The sequence below is a fragment of the Arvicanthis niloticus genome, chromosome 3 (assembly GCF_011762505.2).
Source record: "Arvicanthis niloticus isolate mArvNil1 chromosome 3, mArvNil1.pat.X, whole genome shotgun sequence".
Lineage (NCBI taxonomy): Eukaryota > Metazoa > Chordata > Mammalia > Rodentia > Muridae > Arvicanthis > Arvicanthis niloticus.
The window spans coordinates 78,740,203-78,759,801 of NC_047660.1; the positions used below are offsets into that span (position 1 = coordinate 78,740,203).

General features: G+C 49.0%; 1 protein-coding gene across 1 annotated transcript in view; it reads left to right on the forward strand.

Moving 5' to 3' along the window:
• Window positions 1–19,599, forward strand: part of Anxa11 (annexin A11) — a 44,196-nt gene that overhangs the window by 13,536 nt on the left and 11,061 nt on the right. The window contains exons 2-7 of the mRNA XM_034497732.2: window positions 13,240–13,302; window positions 14,331–14,443; window positions 16,731–17,117; window positions 18,182–18,269; window positions 18,664–18,758; window positions 19,229–19,342. Coding sequence (XP_034353623.1) covers window positions 13,248–13,302; window positions 14,331–14,443; window positions 16,731–17,117; window positions 18,182–18,269; window positions 18,664–18,758; window positions 19,229–19,342 — 852 coding nt within the window. The 5' untranslated portion in view covers window positions 13,240–13,247. The remainder of the gene's footprint in view (window positions 1–13,239; window positions 13,303–14,330; window positions 14,444–16,730; window positions 17,118–18,181; window positions 18,270–18,663; window positions 18,759–19,228; window positions 19,343–19,599) is intronic.

The following is a 19,599-nucleotide window of genomic DNA, read 5'->3' on the forward strand; positions in this document are numbered from 1 at the left end:
CCTGCCATTTTCCCCTGAAAAACCTTGGTTCCTTTCTTTTTCTCAAAGCTTATAGTATTGTCTCTCTGCCTCTGAGTTGGCAAGTATTGGGTGGGTGAACTTTGCTTATGGTGTCTTTTCAGGCATCGGCTTGCCAGTAGGTGGTCCTTTCAGCTTATGCTCTCTGCTCAGGTGTTAGTGTTATATCATCATCATCATCATCGAGTGTGTACTGTGGGTGTGTGTGGTATATTACCATGTATGTGTCTATGTGTGTGTACAGAAGCCAGAAGAGGATACTGAGTGTCCTTCTCCATCACTCTTTTCCTGTTCCCTTGAGGAATCCCCAGGGATCTGCCTGCTTCCGCCTCCCAGTACTCAAATTCTAAGCATATTCCACCATGTCTGGCTTTCAGTGTTAGTGCTGGGCATTAAACCCTGGTCTGCATGTTTATGCATAAGCACTCTGTTGACTAAACGTCCCTCTAGCTGCTGTTTGTTTGCTTGCTTATATTTTCACATAAGATCTCTTGTAGCAAAGGTTGGCCTCAGCCTCATTACTGACCTAGGTCCTTGACCTCCAGATCCCCTCACCTCTGCTACTGAGTGCTGGGATTGCAGGCATGGCTCACAACCCCAACTTTTTATGGCTCTCTTTTTTTTCCTCTGGATTTTTTTTTTTTCTTGGCTCAGTTCTCTAACCTTTGTGTTGTCTGGTTTTGTATTTTTGTTGTTGTTGTTGTTTTTTTGGGGTCTCTTTACACACACATTTCATTTGCAACTGATCTATTGAACTTTGATATTTTTCTTTTTTTGTTTTGTTTTTTGTTTGTTTGTTTGTTTTTCGAGACAGGGTTTCTCTGTGTAGCTCTGGCTGTCCTGGAACTCACTCTGTAGACCAGGCTGGCCTCGAACTCAGAAATCCACCTGCCTCTGCCTCTGCCTCCCAAGTGTTGGGATTAAAGGCGTTCACCACCACTCCCTGGCCAATATTTTTCTTTAATATCATCCCTTTTCAGTTTCTAAGACAATTCACTGCTTCCTAATGGCTCCATGTGTACAGTGTTTTCTGTTTTGCTTTATGAATAGATTTCCTCTGTGTCTCTGAGCTTATTAATTGTATTTCCTCCGATACTTCTCATGGATGGCTCTCTCCCTTCGGAGTCTTCTCTTGGTCTCTTTTGTTCTTATTGGAGATCTTGTTCAGTGTGTTGTGATCCTGGGTTGTCTGTTTACACAAACAGTGGTGGGTCCTTGGGCGTGACTCAAGATGTCAGGCCAGGCTCTGTACCACTTCTCAGTCATCCTTTTGTCTTGCTGGTCTTCTGTACCACATCTACCTTTGGCTTAGGCATTGGGCCTACCTAGAACCCTTACTGTTTTAGAGGCTTTGATAAAGGAAGCATCCCTCATGAGCCAGGAACCTGTACTGATGCCACGCCCTTTTCTTCATAGTACTTGGTAAGGAGGCAAGAGGTCCAGGGCTGGTCCCTTGCTGTGTCATGGTGGCAAGCCACTTCCTCCTCCCTGGTTGTCAGTTTCTCCATACTGAGTGGAAAGAAGAGGAGGTGTGTTGTGGGGGGGGGGGGGGGAGTAAACCGACTCACCTCCTAGGGCTACCCTTGGCTTGCCAGCTGGGCAGCATGCTCTGTTATCTGCATGCATAAATCAGGTGTTTAGCTTCCCTCCCCATTGGTGACTGCATGTGTTGCCTGGCTACAGAGAACCCAGCTCTTATTGTGGTGACTCACAGTGACCATGGTGACTGTGTTGCCCTATAATACAAGTGAGCAAGCCTTATCTGAACTCCTTCTTCAGGGCAGGAGGAGCGCCCTTTGGTTTTTATTGTAGAAATGATTTGTTGTGGTGTCAGGAATTTGGTGCTTCTCTTGTCAAAGAGGCTGGGTGGGCTGTATGGACTGGTGGCAGACCTCAGCCAAGAAGGGGTCTGGGGGAGGGGAGAGGTGGCTACTGTATAGGTTAGTCTGCTATTCCTGTTCTTGCAGACAGACTTAGTCTATGTTTTGTGGTAGTCTACATGACATGGCGTTTACTATATTTACTAATTTTAGTGTGAAGTTCAGTAGCACTGAACATTCGCTTTGTGTGCAGCTGTCACCACGATCCATTTCCAGAACTTTCTCAGAAGCCCAAGCTTACTATCCCCATTTAACACATCTCCCTTTCTCTCTTGCCCCAGCCGCTGAGCCAGCTAAGTCTTTCTGTCTTAGAGTAAATCAGGCGGCACTTACCTTTCTGTGACTGCCTTGTTTCACTTAGCGTGTCGGGTTCATCTGTGCCCTAGTGCATGTCAGAATGTCCTGTTTTCAGAGTGCCTGGCTGATTTTCTTTATCTGTTCCCCTACAACACTCGAGTTGTCCCCTCCTTTGGACTTGTGGGTAGTGATGCAGGCTGAGAGAGGTCTTGCTTTTGTCTGCCGGATTCTGTGGCAGCTCTATGTTCGGTTGGTTTTGAGGAGCCTTTACTGTGTTTACAGTAGCTGGCCCTATTACCTTGTGCCTTGTTTGGCAGTTTGATCTCACAGTCCAGGGTTGTGCCTTAACTGGGGGTGATCTGTTTGCTTGGTGTCTCTGGTGCTGGTGGCCATCCTGTTCTTTGTGGCCCATTCCTCTGCGGGTGGGCCATTGTTTGCTTCACTCGTGTTCCATTGTTGGGGGCCGACTTTTAGCAGAAAGCGGCTATCAGCTTTGCAGCCATCTTGAGCCATATACCCTGACATGAGACTTGGATTACAATAGCCTACAACAGCTGAGCACATGCTGATAATCTTGTTTTAGATACCTTGGGTGCATGAGATTAAAGGTGTGTGAGATTAAAGGTGTGTGACTTAAGAGAGTGACTTAGAAGTGTAGAGATCAGATTTAGAGACAAGACCTAAGGGCATGATTATAGGTGTGACTTAGAGGCATGGCTTAGAAGTGAGACATATAAAAGGCAGAGGCAGACGGGAGAATCAGACACTTTAGAGAGAACAACTTGGAGTTAGTTATTACACATTAGGCACTTGGCACTTGGAAGAAGAAACTTGGAACTTGGAGGCACTAGGGACTAGGAACTCAAGACTTGGGACTTGGACTAAGAAGAGAGACTGAAGAATAAATGGGATTGAAACATACTCTGTCTGGTCTCCATTCTTCGAGTTCGTCCTCTCTCTCTTACTGAACCCCGACCCTCGGACCGGAGCAGCAGCTTGGGCTGGGATACAGTGGCCGCCAAACTCGGGGCAGCCAGGGCCTCAACATTTTGCTCGGGCCGCGACATTTTTTTGGCCGCCCAAACGTGGGGCTAGTGAGGTTCTCAACATTTTTTGAGACATTTTTTTTTTTTTTGAGAGGGGAAGAGTCTTTACTTGTAAGGGTGCCTGCCTGCGGTTGGATTGGTTTTACCTGGGTAATCCAGAATTGTACCGTGCTCATCTAGTGTGTAATCTCAATCGCATTGGACTGGCTCGTTTGCCATTTTCAGGTTCTGGAGCATTGGGGCTGAAGACTGTATCTAGGATAGCTTTGGATAACGGCTTTGTGTCAGGCTTTGGAGTGCTCTTTCCTCCCACTCCTTTGATTGACCAGTGGTGTCCTACTGTCCTTTGATCCCCGATGGCCAATCAGCCCTCCCAGCAGCCTATGGGTCAGCTCCTGGTAGTCAGGTGCACACAGCAGTTTGATGAGCTGGAGAGTTTTAATCCTCTGTTCCTAGTCTGTCTGTCATAGCCTGTCTTCTGTGGCCATGGGACTGAGTTGGCCTCAGCCTACAGCTTGACTCCTACTGGAGCGAGGGATCAAGCGGAGTTTCCCATGGTCCTATCCCTCTTGAGTTATTGGAAGGATGGCGTGGCACAGAGGCAGTAAAGGGGGCATGGCAGGACTTAGTGTATAGAGCATCTCAAGCCCAAGGGGATTTGGGAGAAACCTAGTTGGGCTTTTCCAGGGCTGGAGAGATCAGACACCTTGCGGGGCCCTCAGATATTGCTGTTGGTCTACAATGCTGAGCCCATGACTAGCTGGTCCCTTTGACTGTGCTCTGTAGATAGTCCTAGTAGATACTGTTTCAGACCTGAGGTAACCGAAAGTAGGGAATGGTGACACCAAAGAACAGACCTGCACTCCCATAATCCAAACTGTACTCAAACACAACCTAATCTCTCCTCCCCTCCCCCCAGTAAGGCCAGAAACAAGTGTCGATCTGCCCACTGGAGTTCAAAGTAGTTGAGGCTGCGATGCTGGGGTCAGAACTCTGGTCCTGATGCTCTTAACTACTTGAGCCGTCCTTCCAGCTTTGCACATGTGTTTCTTTACGATTGCCTCTGTCTGGACTGCTGTAGTGGAGTACTGTGACCGAGAGAGGCTTAGACAGCAGATGTGTGTTGCTCACAGTTCTAGAAGTTGGAAAGCTCACATCAAGTGTCAGTGTCTGCTAAGGGACCGCTCTCTCTGTTTCTGAGAGCTCTACTATTGTGATCTAGCCACCACAGTGCCCTGCTTTCTAATTGCTTCTCCCTGGGGCTCGGGATTATAATGGGGTTCATCTGAAAGACAGGTGCCTTCTGCTGCTGCCTGGGGCAATCAGCTAAAGAGACCGGAAGGACAGCTTCAGAGGTTCCTGCCTGGGCTGCCGCTTTGTGCTTGTGGTGAGGTTGCACTGCGGTGGTGTGGGGTTGCAGCAGGCTTACACCTGTCCTAAGACCTGCCAGCAGTCTCCCATCCCCCCATAGGTTCCACTGACTATCAGTAATGGCCCAGGAGCTTGGGACTCAGCTTCCTACACGTGGGCCTTTGGGGGCCTTTCTAGACCCATGTGATAGCATTGCCCTTGCTAGCCTCTGCCTTTCAAAGTGTCCCAACCTCATCCCCCCTCCTTTGCCCTGCCAAGTCACTCACCACCCACCCCCACCCCCACAGTTCTCACTTATCAAGTGCCCCGGGAGCCTCTAGGACCTCCCTAACTCAGTTTGCTGTTTTATATTGGGATAACCCGATGGATCAAAGGTAAAATGAGAACATGAGAGCATACTTGGTAGGAGACTATTACTAATCCTGTTTAATAGAGGTGTCGAACTGAGGCACAAAAAGGTTAGATCACCTGCCCAGGGCCACCCAGCTATTGGGAACCCAGCTTGGATTTGAACTTGAGCAGTCTGCCTTCAAAGTTGTGTTCATCCAACTGTCCTACATTGCCATTGAGAACATGGGGCTTAGCTGGGTGTGGTGGCACACGCCTGTAGTCCCAGCACTTGGGAGGCAGAGGCGGATGGATCTCTGTGAGTTTGAGACCAGCCTGGCTGGTCTACAAAGTGAGTTTCAGGGCAGCTAGAACTACACAGAGAAGCCCTTTATTTAAAAAAAAAAAAAAAAATACAACAAACAAACAAGACAAAAAAGAAAAAAGGAGCTTGCTTGGTGGTCACTGGATATAGAAACCAGAGGTGTGTACCGATTCCTAACTCCATGCTATTCTGTCACCTGAGCGTAAAGCTCAGACTCTGAGATGCTGTTCCCGGGGTCAGTAGCTTCTGCCAACAAGTACAGTGTAGTGGTGAAAGTCCTGGGATTCAAAGCCAGAAGGCCAGGGTTTGAGTCCTGCCTCCACCATTCACTGGCTGTGCCTACCCCGTGTCTCATGCTGTTCAAAGGCTATTGGTTCTAGGATTGTGTTAGGGTTGTTGTTGATAAATGGTGACAATTGGCTTGGCCTAATAATAGAGGTGATTTGAGGACAGAGAGAAAGAAAGAGGAATACATACACTTAAAAGTTGATGGTACTTAGAGACATGAAAAATTACCCAGGAAATAGTTTATAGTGCCTGGAGTTTTCTTAAACAAGCAAGCAGGTCAGTGGATAGGCCTAGAGCAACAGTTCTCAGCCTTCCTAATGCTGTGATCCTTTGATATAGTTCTTCAAATTGTAGTGATCTCTCAACTATAAAATTATTTTTGTTGCTACTTAATAACTATAATTTTGCTACTGTTATGAATCATAATCTAAACATCTGACATGCAGGATGTATTTTCATTATTATGAAATGACCCAAAGGGGTCATGACCTACAGGTTGAGAACCGCTGGTCTAGATGACTCAAGATATTGGTCTTGAAGCAATGTTCATGTTTTTTTAACTTTTGTTCTTTTAATATATCATTTATTTTTATCTTATATACATTGGTGTTTTGCCTGTATATCTATTTGTATAAGGATGTCAGAGCTCTGGGACTGGAGTTACTTACAGACAGTTGTAAGTGCATGTAGATGCTGGGAATTGAACCCAGGACCTCTGGAAGAACAGTTGTCCTTCTTAACCACTGAGCCACCACTGAGCAATCCCTTCAGCTCCTTGAAGCAGTGCTTTCCTGAAGCTGAGGGTTGAAGATCTATTATTGCCCTATTCTGCTTATAGATAGTCTGCGTGTCAACCGTTGCTCATCAGAGCCTCTATCATATGAGTCATTCTGTGAAACTGCAAGCCACTACTGCTTATGTGGTGTGTGAGGCCAGCTCTGATGACTGAGTGTGCGCATGGTAGGGACTGGGCGTGTCTAGCTGCCCTCTTCCCTGGAAGCCAGGAGCCTTGATCTTAGCTGGAATCTGAAGAGGGAAGGAAGTTCTGTGGGCTGAGGCACTAAAAGTTCCAGGAACCTCCAGTTCAAAACCTGCTCCCTGTACCATCTCTCCTGTCCTTGGAAAGAGGGTCTTAAAGCAGGTCGCTGATGGCAAAGCCTCCTGGGGTCGTCAGACAAATGAGTCCAGTGGTTACCAGTGTGGGGACTCAGTCCTGTTTGGGAAGAGGGCAGCTTTTCTGACTGCTACTTCAGATCATGTTCTACCACATCCTGCCTCCTTGATCTGATGAGCTCTAGTGACCTGGGACAGTTAAATAAGTTCCAGGGTAGACACACACACATAAATTAGTAAATAAATAAATACACACACATAAGTAATTTAAAAAGAAAGGGCAAGAGTTTGAGGCCAATCTGGGCTTCATAGCAACACCCTGTGTGTGTGTGTGTGTGTGTGTGTGTGTGTGTGTGTGTGTGTGTGAGACAGAGAGAGAGAGAGAGAGAGAGAGAGAGAGAGAGAGAGAGAGAGAGAGAATGTGTGTGTGTGTGTGTGTGTGTGTGAGAGAGAGAGAGAGAGAGAGAGAGAGAGAGAGAGAGGCAGAGACAGAAAGTCAGACAGAGAGAGACTATGGAAGAAAAAACTGACCTGTTTTCAAACAAGTGAACCAAATACATATGTGTGTGTATTTTTATATATGGAGATGCTTTGTAAATATATGCATACATGTATGTGTGTGTTAAATTATAGGTTTGAAGGCTTAATGGTTGCCTCTTGGAGAGGGGATAGTGTCCTTTTGTTGGTCTATCTGCTTTGAGTTTCTATGGATTGCTTATATTCTTTTATATTTTTGAAGTAAAATTTACAGAATTTTGTCTTTTTGGGACAGCTTCTTCCTGTTTAGCCCAGGTTGGCCTTGAACTCATGACCCTTCTCTCACAACGTCCCTCCTTCTGCCAAGTGGTGGGATTACTGACGTGTACCAGCATGCCCAGTTTGTGCAGGGCTAGGGATCAAGCCCAGGGCCTCACTGAGACAGAAGTAAGTGCAGGACCAGGTGAGCCATAGCTGCAGCCCGGCTCACTGCTGGGATGATGTCAAGTAATATTTAGTTTTCTAGATGCAACTGCAGTGTATCCATTCATCTGTTGTTGGGCAGTTGTAACACTGCTACATTGGGATCTGAGCTACAACCCCAAAGGCTTGTTTGTAGGGGGCGGGGGGGTCTATATTGAGGGTGCCCTTGAGGAGTGAATTGGAATTCAAACCCTTCCTTTTCTCCCTTCCCACCTCTCTCAATTGAAACTTCTGAAACCATGTCTTAAAATGAACCTTTCTTCCTTCTAAGTTGTTTATCTCCCGAGTTTTGTTACAGTGACAAAAGGCAGGCTCACACAGTCATCCTATAAGTTAATCTCACTTGGCCCAATACCAAGATCATGCTGGTTGCTGGCTTCATAAAATATGTTTAGTTTTGTAAGAAAGTGCAAAAAAAAAAAAAAAAAAATCTCTTCCAAAGGTGGTGTACCATTTAGCATTCCCCACAGCGGTGTGTAGGCTGCTGTCCGCATCTCCAGTATTCGCTGGCTCTCTGTTCTGGGCACGGCCACTCTAGCAGCTGTGCAGTCTGTTGTATCCACCCACATCTGTGCCTCTCCATGTCACCCTCTGGTGAGCGGCCTTCTCGGACCTCTTTCCTATATTTTTGTGAGTCTCTTTATCACTTTATCAGATCTATCTTTAGGAATGCATTCAGCCATTGTGTAGGTGTGTGTGTGTGTTTGTTTTGAAACAAGCTCTTGTTATTTTGAATAGGGTGGCCGCAAATTCTTTATCATAAGGGATGCATCCTCCTGCCTCAGCTTCCTGAGCAGTTGAAATTACAGGGTGTATCACCATGTCTGGCTTTCTTTCATTTACTTAGAAAAAAAAAATGTCAGCAAGGATTATCAGTTCTGTGTGGTTTGAACTGTTTATTTATGTGTTGGGTGAGAGCAAATGACTCTTCATAGCCAACAGCCCAGGAAAGCAGAGTGGTAGACCTTCCCATGAAAAAACATAAGGCCCGATTTATCTGCTTCCAGTGTCAAGGAGCTTCGGGCCCTGGAGCCTCTCAGCATGGCCAGGTGAGGTTTATGTTCTGTGCGAGAGACTTTCTCTCTGTGAGGCTCCTTTTGGACCTGTACCTCAGCCACCCATCTAGCCCCTCCCCTTCCCTTCCCTGCTCTTGTTCGGCTACCATCCCTTTGTAGAAAGGCCAGGTGCTTCCTCCCCAGCGCCTGTGCCAGCTCTTCAGTTATCAAAAGCCACAATCCTTTCTTGTACAAAAAAGCTATTAGCGTTGTGGGAGAGCTCTAAGTTGACTCACTCTGAGCCAATCAGCAGCAGGAATGACAGCTTGCTTATTAACATGATAATCGCTGAGAATCCTCTCTTTGGGCAGGTAAGGAAGTGCCAAACATTTACTGCCAGCATCTGGAGATGCCCTCGTAGCAATCAAACAATTAAGAAAACTGGGACTAGGCAGGGTGTGGTGCTACACACCTTTAGTCCCAGCACTTGGGAGGCAGAGGTTACTCTGGTCTACAGAGTTCCGGGACAGCCAGGGCTACACAGGGAAACTCTGTCTCAAAAAAAAAAAAAAAAGTCTGCTGAGTACAGATACAATTGAGAATAGCGGGACACACTTTCATAGCCAGTTGATACAGCATGTGTGGGGTAGGTTACCCCAACAGGCTTATTCCCTAAAGCCAGTAAGCCTTAAATTTCAAGGGTCCCTACCACATAGGCAGAAATTTAGAGATAGAACAAGAGGCAAAAGCTTCCCGAATCCAAGTCTGAGTCCTCTCCCCCGGACTTAGCCATCTTTCCTCCCCGTCGAAAGCCTTGTGCTTCCCACACTAGTATGACGAGATGGAGATCTGGAGCAAAATTAGCCTAGTCACATCCTCTCATTTAGGACCTCCCATTAGGGACCCGAAGGCTAAGAGACTGCCCCAGCAAACAGGCTAACAGTCTTAATACTATACAGAGTCTGTGTCTTTATTATTGAATCCCCGAGACTCCCCAAAGCCCCTGACAGCACAAACCCTCTCATACTCCAAAAGAAGTCCCCCAGGTGGGTTCTGTATTGACTGGATACCCTGAGGCTTAGTTCTAAAGGATGTTGGGATGCCAGGGTACAAGGTTTTCATGTGGTGCTCTTGATGTGTGGGCCACACATCAAGGCCCAGCAGTCTGGGTTTTAACGTTCTCCACAAGGGACTTTTATGGAAGCGCGGTGTCCTGGCTAGTTTTACTTCAGTTTGACACAAACTAGAATCATCAGAGAGAAGGGAACCCCACTTGAGAAAATGCCTCCATAAGACTAGGCTGAGCCAAGCCTGTGGGGCATTTTCTTAATCAGTGACTGATGTGGGAAGGCCCAGCCTATCGTGTGTGGTGCCATTCCTGGGATGGTGGTCCTGGGTTCTCTAAGAAAGCAGGCTGAGTAAGCCACGGGAATCAAGACAGTAAGCAGCACCCCTCCATGGCCTCTGCGTCAGCTCCTGCCTCCAGGTACCCTCCCTGCTTGAGTTCCTGTCCTGACTTTTTTGATGATGAACAGTGATATGGAAGTGTAAGCTGAAATAACCCCCTTTCCTCCCCAAGTTGCTTTTGGTCATGCTTTTATTACAGCAATAGAAACCCTAAGACATATGTAGTTGAGCTGGAGAGGGCCACAGCTGTTTGAATCTGCACAGTTGCATTTACATAGTCCCAGTGAGGAAGGAAGGGCAGCATTTGTGCTATAGTGTTCCTGAGAGAGTCAGAGTCAGAAGGTAGAAGGTCTCTAGAGGCAGGGTTATCAGAATTAGGGCCAGATGTCTGTCCTATGTAAGTGGGCTCTCCCAGGAGGTCCCATGTTTGAATGCCAGAAGGAAGCATGTAGGACAGGGTATGCCCGGCTGTCCGAATCACGTTAGCCTTGGGGAGTATCACTCACCCATGTACCTTTCTTCTCTGTTGAAGGATAAAGTAGAAGGAAGGCTTTGGTCAGGTGGAAGGTGACAAGCCTGTCTATTGTGTAGTAGCTCACCGAGTTGTCCCATTTGTCACAGAGTGCGAGAACTGGGAAGGGTGACGTCCCTAGATGTTCTCATTCAGCCCCCTTGGGAGGTGCCGAGTGCCTGAAGGTCTTGCTGCTCAGCTGGTGTTTCTTGCCCTGGGAGTTGTAGGTGGTTAGCTGGAGGGTATTGCACATGTGGATTTATTACCTCTGGGTCCCAGTGATATCTGACAGAGAATGTAAGAGAGGGGATGCACAGGCTGTCATGGTGGAGAAGGCACGGCAGTATTGGCATTGGATGCCAAGGCTCTTCACATCCCTATGGACTAGGAAGTGGAAAAAAAGCAGGACGGGGACCTTTGTGGAGCTGACCTTCTAAGGGCCACCCCTGTTGGCTTACTGCCTTTAGCCTGCTCCATCTCCTGAGTCACTATGGCCTTCTAAAATATCACACAGTCTTGAGAACAGGTGTTCAGATTATGAAGGAGACACTTCTGATTCCTACCAGTTACTTGAAAGAATGTGATGCCGTGCACACCAAATCGGTGGTTATGGAACAGCTGAGAGAGCTAAGAGGGTCACAGTGAGTCACCATAGCCAGAGACTGAGGAGGGATGGAAAACTGGGCAGACCCACCCACAAGAGGAGTCCCTATAATGGCCTATCACTCAGAAAACCAAGTTCTGGTGCAGTGGAGCAGAGGAAGCTCAATCTGAGGGAGGAGGGAAGTGACCCTCCTGCCTTGTGATCTCTGGGCTAGCCTGTGCTTTGGGTCCTGTCAGGCCTCAAGAAGGAAAGAGAAGAGGGAACAGACTCCAACAATTCCAGGTGGAAATTAGTGCGAAAATGAACGAGTGGGTGAGGCTGGAAGCTGAGTCTAGTGGGAGGAAGGACCCAAGGTCACCACAGGATGAGTCCACAGTGGCATGGCCTTGGCAGGGCTCTTTCCAGGAGCTGGGTGCTACTTTAGCCAGGAAACTCCACCACAGCTCTCCCAGAAGGGAGGGCTATCCTCCCGGTGTCCTGGCTATCTGAGCTGAATGAGCCCTGTGTGTGTTATTTTTATTTTGGAAGGCTCACCAAGGCCATGTGGGGTGGAAAGGGGTTGCTTCGTGTGTGGTTAGAAGTGCCTGTCTGAATTGGACCTTTTCTTAAAGTTGCTTTTACTAGGCAATCGCGAACGTCGCGTCTATACATGGAAAGCGAGTTTCACAGCCAGCCTGTTTTCCTTCCAGAGGAGACTGGTGTTACCTAGTAACTTGTGTACAGTGCCAAGAGTGGTCTATGCATGTGTACACCCCCACACCTCCTTTGTATGTTTCTGCCTTCTTTTTAAAACCAAAAAAGATTTATTTTTATTTGTGTGTGTGTGCGCACACACACTGGTGTCCATGGAGGCCAAAAGGTGTCAGGATCCCCCTGGAGCTGGAGTTACAGGCAGTCGTGAGTGGACATACATGTTAGAAACTGCACATGTACAGGAGTGATAGATGTGTAAAGGGCGAGGGTCCGTAGGCTACCAGATCTCACTTCCTCTAATGCTGTTTCCCGTTGTATTGCCCACTGTCCTCTCTGGACTCAGAGACCAAAGCAAGTGGGGTGAAAGTCAGGTTCCCTTTGTGGGACCACTAATACCTTAAAGGAAATTCTGTAGCTTCCTAAGACAGCATTCTCAGTTCTTCAAGGTAGACACGATGGGCAACTAGAATATTTTAGATGAATACCGTCTAGACAGTAGTTATTAAAATGAGGACCCCCAGATCCAATACCGTTACCTGAGAACTTGTTCAGAATATGAACCCAACAAAGATGAAGCCCTACATTTTAACATTTATCCCCTGGCATAAATAATGCCCATGTGTGAAACAGTGGCTGTCCTAGAACCTGTGGGCATGACTGTTGAGACCATGCATTTCTCATCATGGCCTGGGCCTGCACCTTTGTGCTTATTACAGAAGCAGCAGCAGCAGTAGCTGTTATGTGTAAGAGCAGGCAGGTTGCAGGGCAGTGGCTGACCTTTGTCCCTCTGGGACATTTTAGTTGACATGGGACATTGCTGAAGACTCGTGTACAGAGGACGGTGAGAGCAGGTATTTTCTCTGTTTCCCTGGGCTCATTCTCTCCCTTGCAGCCTTGTTTCCGCGTAACTCTTACTTTCTTCGGGCTTTGGTACTTGCCCCGATTCAGGGCTCTGTAGCAGCCAGGCCCTTTCTTTTGAGGGCATCTCGTATTTCTAAGAATGATAACTCCCACAATAATCAGGTTATTTTATGTTAGTAGAATGCCCAGGAGAGACACAGACCAGCCATTCAAGACTGTGACAGCCAGTCTATGCTTGCAGCTTGTGTCTAACCCACGAGGGGGTGGGGTGGTGTACTCTTGTTGGTGGAGACAGAAGCCAGGCATGCCTGGGGAGCAGCTGTCAAGGAATGGGGCAGCTGGTGTATGGTGTTGCACCCTTCTGTCGTCTTGGAGTGGGCCTGACCTACCTGGATGTCCAGCAGGGAGGTGTGGACTGAGCCATGGGAAGCTAATCCCTTCAGTAGGGGCCTGGTTGGACTCTGTTCCCAAGAAGCAGATCTCAGCAGGCCTGGTCAGGAGCTCCCTCAACATAATCGAAATGCACTCTCTCTTCTTTTCCAGCTCTACCCATGAGCTACCCAGGCTACCCACCACCTGCTGGTGGCTACCCTCCAGGTGCACCAGGTAAGAGGACTCAGGGGGGGACCCTTTGTGTTAAAAGGACTGGGGGCTGGACAGGCCTGGATAGGCCTGCTATACTTTGAGACTCTTTCTCCTTGGCAAAATAACTTCAAGGTTCTTTCCCTCCCCTGGGTGTCCCCCAGTCGGTGGGTCGGTGTCCTTTTCTGTATCCCCTTCCCTGTGGTTTTTAGGATTCCCTGGTGATGGGGTGAGACCACCCAACTGGGGCAGTGGCTTCCTTCTGAAGACTCACCTGCCCTGCCCTACTCCGCCCTGCCCTGAAATGTTTCCTGAAAACATTTGGTTTCCACAGTAGTGAGGGAACTGAGAGGGCTTTTGGGTAAGGGGACAAGGGCTGCCGCAAGGATAGTTGCCATTGAGGGAATCCAGCAGAGCTGAACAAACGGAACAGGGGAGTACCTTAGCCCCTGTCACAGGGCACATCGAACCAAGCCGGGCCTCTCTCTGACCTGGCAGCAGTGACCTTAGTCCCTGCTCCAGCCAAAACTGCCATCTGTGACATTATGTGTCCATTCCTCAGCCCTTACCTCAGCAACTTGAGGTCACACTACTACAGACATGAATGAGAGTAGTTAAGAGCCGTGCCCCAGGACACGCAGCCAGCCATGTGGCCTCCCAACCAGCTCCTTAGTCTGCCCTTTACAGTGTCCCTGCCCTCTGACACGCCTCCATTTCTCTCCATCCGAGAATCCTTAGCATTCTCGGAGCTCATGGCTGTCACATGCTTAGCTCAGCACAGAGCCTAAGGATGGATCTGTTCTCTCACCCAGTGATGCTGGGTTTGTGAGGACAAAGCATGCCGGAATCCCATAGGGGCTGAACCTGCTTTCTTCCCCAGAAAAAGGGAAAGCCTCCTCTGCTTTCCCTGACCCTCTTGTCCAGTTTTTCTGGGTCTTTATAACATTGGCTTGATGCTCTGCTTACTTATCACAGCAGTCCCTCTGCAGCCCTCTTTTCTGCCCTGTCACTGGGCCAGGGATACAGAGCTGATGGCTTGGTGTTGCTTTCAGGTGGCGGTCCCTGGGGAGGTGCTGGCTACCCTCCTCCCAGCATGCCCCCTATTGGGCTGGATAACGTGTCCAACTATGCAGGGCAGTTCAACCAGGACTACCTCTCAGGCATGGTGAGTCAGGCCCCTGCCGTGGTACCCCTGGGCTAGTAGCTGCAGGGCTATAGGGATCAAGGCTGCTTACCTCAAGTCCCCAGCAAGACCTCACGCCTGTTTTCTGTGAGCATAGAACGCTGAGCAGCAACTTAGAGTATGAGGGTCATCTACTTAACACCCACCCTGTTCTGGGCCCCCATTTTCCCATCTATATTAGGGAAAGACATTCTTGGCACTGATGGTCTCTCAGATCCTTGTAGCCCAAGGGGATTGGGTTAGGCTGGTGCCTGCAGGGAATTTTCTTGAGAATTTCTCATGAGCTGAGCTTGAAGCCTGCAGGGAGGTGAGCGTATGTGTGGAGAGCTGTTGGGGTGAACACATACAAGGCTATTCTGATGGGTACTTGGTGGCCATGTAGCAGGTAGGTTAGGATGTACTTGTTCTTACTTGTTGTTTTGCTTTTTAAAGGATGCTATTTTATAATCTGAAAACAAATGTGTGCTTAAGAGGAACACTGCAACTAGTAGGTGCCCAAATTTATGCCAAGGTCTCTAGTTCTAGGCACTGGGAATATGTGAATGCAGCAAACAAAACCCCTGGCTGGAGAGGTAGCCCAGGTCTAAAGTGCTTATTGTACCCGCATTAGGCCCAGGGTGCAGTTCCCAGGACCCATGTGTACAAAGGCAGGTGTGGTCCTTGTAATCCCAGTACTAGGGAGGCGGAGACTGGCAGATCCACGGGGCTGCCGACTAGCCAGTCTAGCTTACATGGGGATCCCATGGCCAGTGATAAATGCTGTGCCAACAAAGTTGGCTTCTGCTTCCACGTGCACCTGCACACATACAAATCTCAGTCTAGGCACACTTAGCATCTGTGTCGAGGAGACAGGACATAAAGTAAGTTGCTGGATGATAATTTTGAACAGGGGCAGGCATTTCTGGGCATTTGGCAAACGGTTAGCGTTTGGCAGGTGACTTCATGAGGACTGAAGATTTCTAGCTCAGTCTGGGCAACATGGAGAGACCCCCGTCTTCAAAGGAAGGGCAGAGGGCGGGTGAGAGAGGGAGAGAAGAGCAAGAACATAGGAAAGTAGATACATGGCCCTGGTGGTATAGGCCTCAGACCTTAACTTCCTGGAAAGCTGAAGCAGGAGGATCCCAAGTTCATGACCTGTTTGGGCTACGAAGTTGGTTCAAGGCCTGCCTGGTCAAATAGACATTGTCTTAAAGTAAAAAGTAGAAAAGAAAAGAAAGAAAGAAAGAAAGAAAGAAGCAGAGAGCAGGGATGTGCTGGTCAGTGGTAGAATGCTTGCCTAGAATGTGTGAGGCTGTAAACTCGAGCCCCAGCACAGGGCAGAAGGGATAAACTGGATAGTAATGATGCAGGAAAGAGTCAGAGGTGCTGATGCAGTAACGGAGACTCAGAACCTTGAGGTGGCGATTGGAAAGGGGCCCTGAGCCGGGTGGTAGTGGTGCACACCTTTAATTAATCCCAGCACTTGGGAGTTCAAGGGCAGCCTGGTCTACAGAGCAATTTCCAGAACAGCCAGGGCTACACAGAGAAACCCTGAACCCTCCAACAAAGATCTGACATGGGAGAGAAACATGCTATGCAAATTTCTAGAGATGGCCAGTTCTTGAGGTGCCCATGAGCCTGATGACCTTAGGGACACTGAGGAGGTCTTGGTGGTTGAAGAGGGGATGTGAGGGATAGGTAGGGTGAGGGATGAAGATATTGGGACCCATTTCTCATTAGGCATAAGAGGCTGAGGTGAGGCTTGTTTTTGTTCTGGGCATGTGTAAACCCAGCCAAGCTTCACCTACCTCACCTCGAATGACTGTTAGCAGACTAGTGAGACAGGGCTACCTCATGCCTGTAGAAGGAACCCCTGTACTTTCTGGGTCTTTGAGTGGTTAGCTCTACCTAGTTAGTGGGTCTTGGTTGGAAGAAATAGCCTCTTCTTCCAGGTTTTTATGCTTCTTGCAGAAGGGACAGATAGAGGTTCTGGTTTGCGTATAGAGCCCATGTCAGAGCCCAGCTGCCTTGCTCACACTGAACAAATAATACTATCATCCCTGGGCAGGTTGTTCTTCTTGTCCCATAGTGGGGTGGAGGCAATTCTGAGCCTAGCATTATGGTGCCTGCATCCATTGCTAGGCATACATAGTACTAGGTGGGAGGTGGGGTTCTGTAGGAGGCTTCTTGCCTGGAGCCATTGCAGAACTCCATAAGGGGAGGGTAGACAGACAGGGTGCTGGTCTTTCTCGGCCTGTGTGTCTCAGGCTCTGCTTTGTGTACTTGGCAGGCAGCCAACATGTCTGGGACATTTGGAGGAGCCAACATGCCAAATCTGTATCCTGGGGCTCCTGGGGGTGGCTATCCTCCAGTCCCCCCTGGTGGCTTTGGGCAGCCCCCTCCTGCTCAGCAGCCTGTCCCTCCTTATGGAATGTATCCACCCCCAGGAGGAAACCCGCCTCCTGGGATGCCCTCATATCCAGCATACCCAGGGGCCCCTGTGCCAGGCCAGCCCATGCCACCCCCTGGGCAGCAGCCCCCAGGGGCCTATCCTGGACAGCCTCCAATGACCTATCCTGGGCAGTCACCAATGCCACCCCCTGGGCAGCAGCCAGTACCAAGTTACCCAGGATACTCAGGATCCAGTACCATCACCCCTGCTGTGCCTCCAGTCCAGGTGAGTGCTGTTCACACTAAGTTCAAAAACAGGTCTCTGGCCCAGCCAACAAGGCCTCAGGGGACTGAAGGAACAGCAAGCTCAGGCCTCCAGCTACAATGAACTGTTGTGGCAGAAAAGCTCTGATTTCTCTTGTGTGCCCCAGCCTAGGGCGTGCTCCGTAAGGCCTGGAAGCGCGGCCCTGGGCTGCTCTTCACATGAGATTACTCCCGAGGCCTCCAGCCATGTGGCCTCGTGCCCAGTGGGCCCCTTATGTGCCTTCCTAGACAAATGGGAAGGATTCTCAGATTCCTCTCTGGTAGGGAAGACTGGCAGCTCCTCCAGGGCTTGTTTTGGCTCATTCTGAAGATCGGTTCAAGTTTGCAATGCCTAGAATTCATTGTCATGGTTACACAGCCAAACCAGCCAAGCACAGGGCTAGTGGTATGCGCTGGCTGGCTATTTTTGGACTATTTTAGAGGGTCCATCACCTTTTTGCTTTCATTCCGCTGCAGTGCTGCCCACTCTTCCTCACCCTGAGTGGCTGCCCACTGTTGCGCTTCTCTAAGTACACCCCTTATAACCTTGATAACCAGCATGTACTAGCCACTAGAAAGGCCACTCACTAGGCTACAGTAAGCCTGCTTGTGAACACCTGAGGGGGCCACACCTTAGAAAGGGGGACGTTGATTGGGATTCATGGTTTCCATCAATGGGCTTCTGGGCCTTGTGCCTGTGGGCCTGTGGTGGGGCAGAACATTGTGACAGGGAGCTTAGGTGAATCAAAGCTGTCTACCGCATAGCACACAGGAAGCAAATAATGGGAGGGGCATGGGCCCAAATAGTCCCCTTCAAGAACCTGCTCTGCTTCTAGTGACCTAATATTCTTCCAGCGGCTACTTCCTAAACACCACCATTTACACATGAGCTTTGGGACCATTTATGTCCAGTGCTCTTGGTTTCCAACTCCGTTAGGTACCTTACCACTTAGAGAAAGGGAGTGTTTGGGTGGAGGAGGTGGAAGAGTCTTACACCGTGGAGTGACATGGGAGGGTCATCTTACCTGTGGCTATTTGTCTGATTAGTATGGAAACCGAGGTACCATCACTGATGCTTCTGGATTTGACCCCTTGCGAGATGCTGAGGTCCTTCGGAAGGCTATGAAGGGCTTTGGTAAGAGACCGATCTGGCCGGGCAGTGGTGGCGCTTTAATCCCAGCACTTGGGAGGCAGAGGCAGGTGGATTTCTGAGTTCGAGGCTAGCCTGGTCTACAGAGTGAGTTCCAGGACGGCCAGGGCTACACAGAGAAACCCTGTCTCAAAACACGAGAGAGAGAGAGAGAGAGAGAGAGAGAGAGAGAGAGAGAGAGAGAGAGAGAAAGAGAGAGAAAGAAAGAGAGAGAAAGAAAGAGAGAGAGAGAGAGGCAGGCAAGCCTGGCCCCCAGGAGATGGAGGAGGAGCTGTGTTAGATGCCCAGGAGAATGAATGGGAGGCCCTAGGCCAGGAGAGTCCATGGCCACAGAGCATCCTCAGAACCCATAGAGTGCTTACCCCTTCCTCTTTCCTAGGGACGGATGAACAGGCCATCATCGACTGCCTAGGAAGCCGGTCCAACAAGCAGCGGCAGCAGATCCTCCTGTCCTTCAAGACGGCCTATGGCAAGGTGAGGTACTGAGAGGGAAGGCAGGAAGACCAGTGAGCTCTGGTTCTCCCAGAGTGAGCTCCAGGGTCTACACCAGCATAGCTACAGGCCACTGACTCTGCTTTTCTATAAACTGGGGCCTCGTAAGGCTGGATCTCCAGGATGGACAATGAGCTTAGTTAGGGTTGGTTCACCTTTTAGCATTGGTCCTGCCGAGATAAGCCTGTGGAATCATCACTTCTTCCCTACCGGGCCTCACTTTCCCCTCCTCTGCTTTCGGGGCATCCTGGGAGGTTTAGTTGATGTAAATGCTTTGGAGGAAAAGGCTTAAGGAGACTATGTTTTGAGCCTCCAGTACATAAATACTGAATATGTTAGTGGTCTGGCTCAGGCTCCTCCCCATGGCTGGTCTTGCTACCATCAGCTCCATCATCTGCATCTCTGTTCATCTGTGGATTTCAAAACAAGCTTTTGTTTGTTTATCCAATCAGGATTTGATCAAAGACCTAAAATCAGAACTGTCGGGAAACTTTGAGAAGACTATCCTGGCCCTGATGAAGACCCCGGTCCTGTTTGATGTCTATGAGATAAAGGAAGCTATCAAGGTGTGTCACTGTGCTTGTGTGAGCCTGCCTTTATGTGTGTGCAAAGCCACAGCCCAAGCGGAGGAGGGCTGAGCGTTGTGTTACCCTGGCTACAGCCCATGAGTGTTATAAGGAACAACTGGTCATTTTTCCAAGATGCAAGAAACATTTTTTCACAGGAAATACCTATGTCTCTATTTCAAGAAATGACCAGGCTAGGGCTGTGGAGGACATTGGTGATAACAAGAAGGGGTCCCAGGCTGTTCCAGGACTCTTAT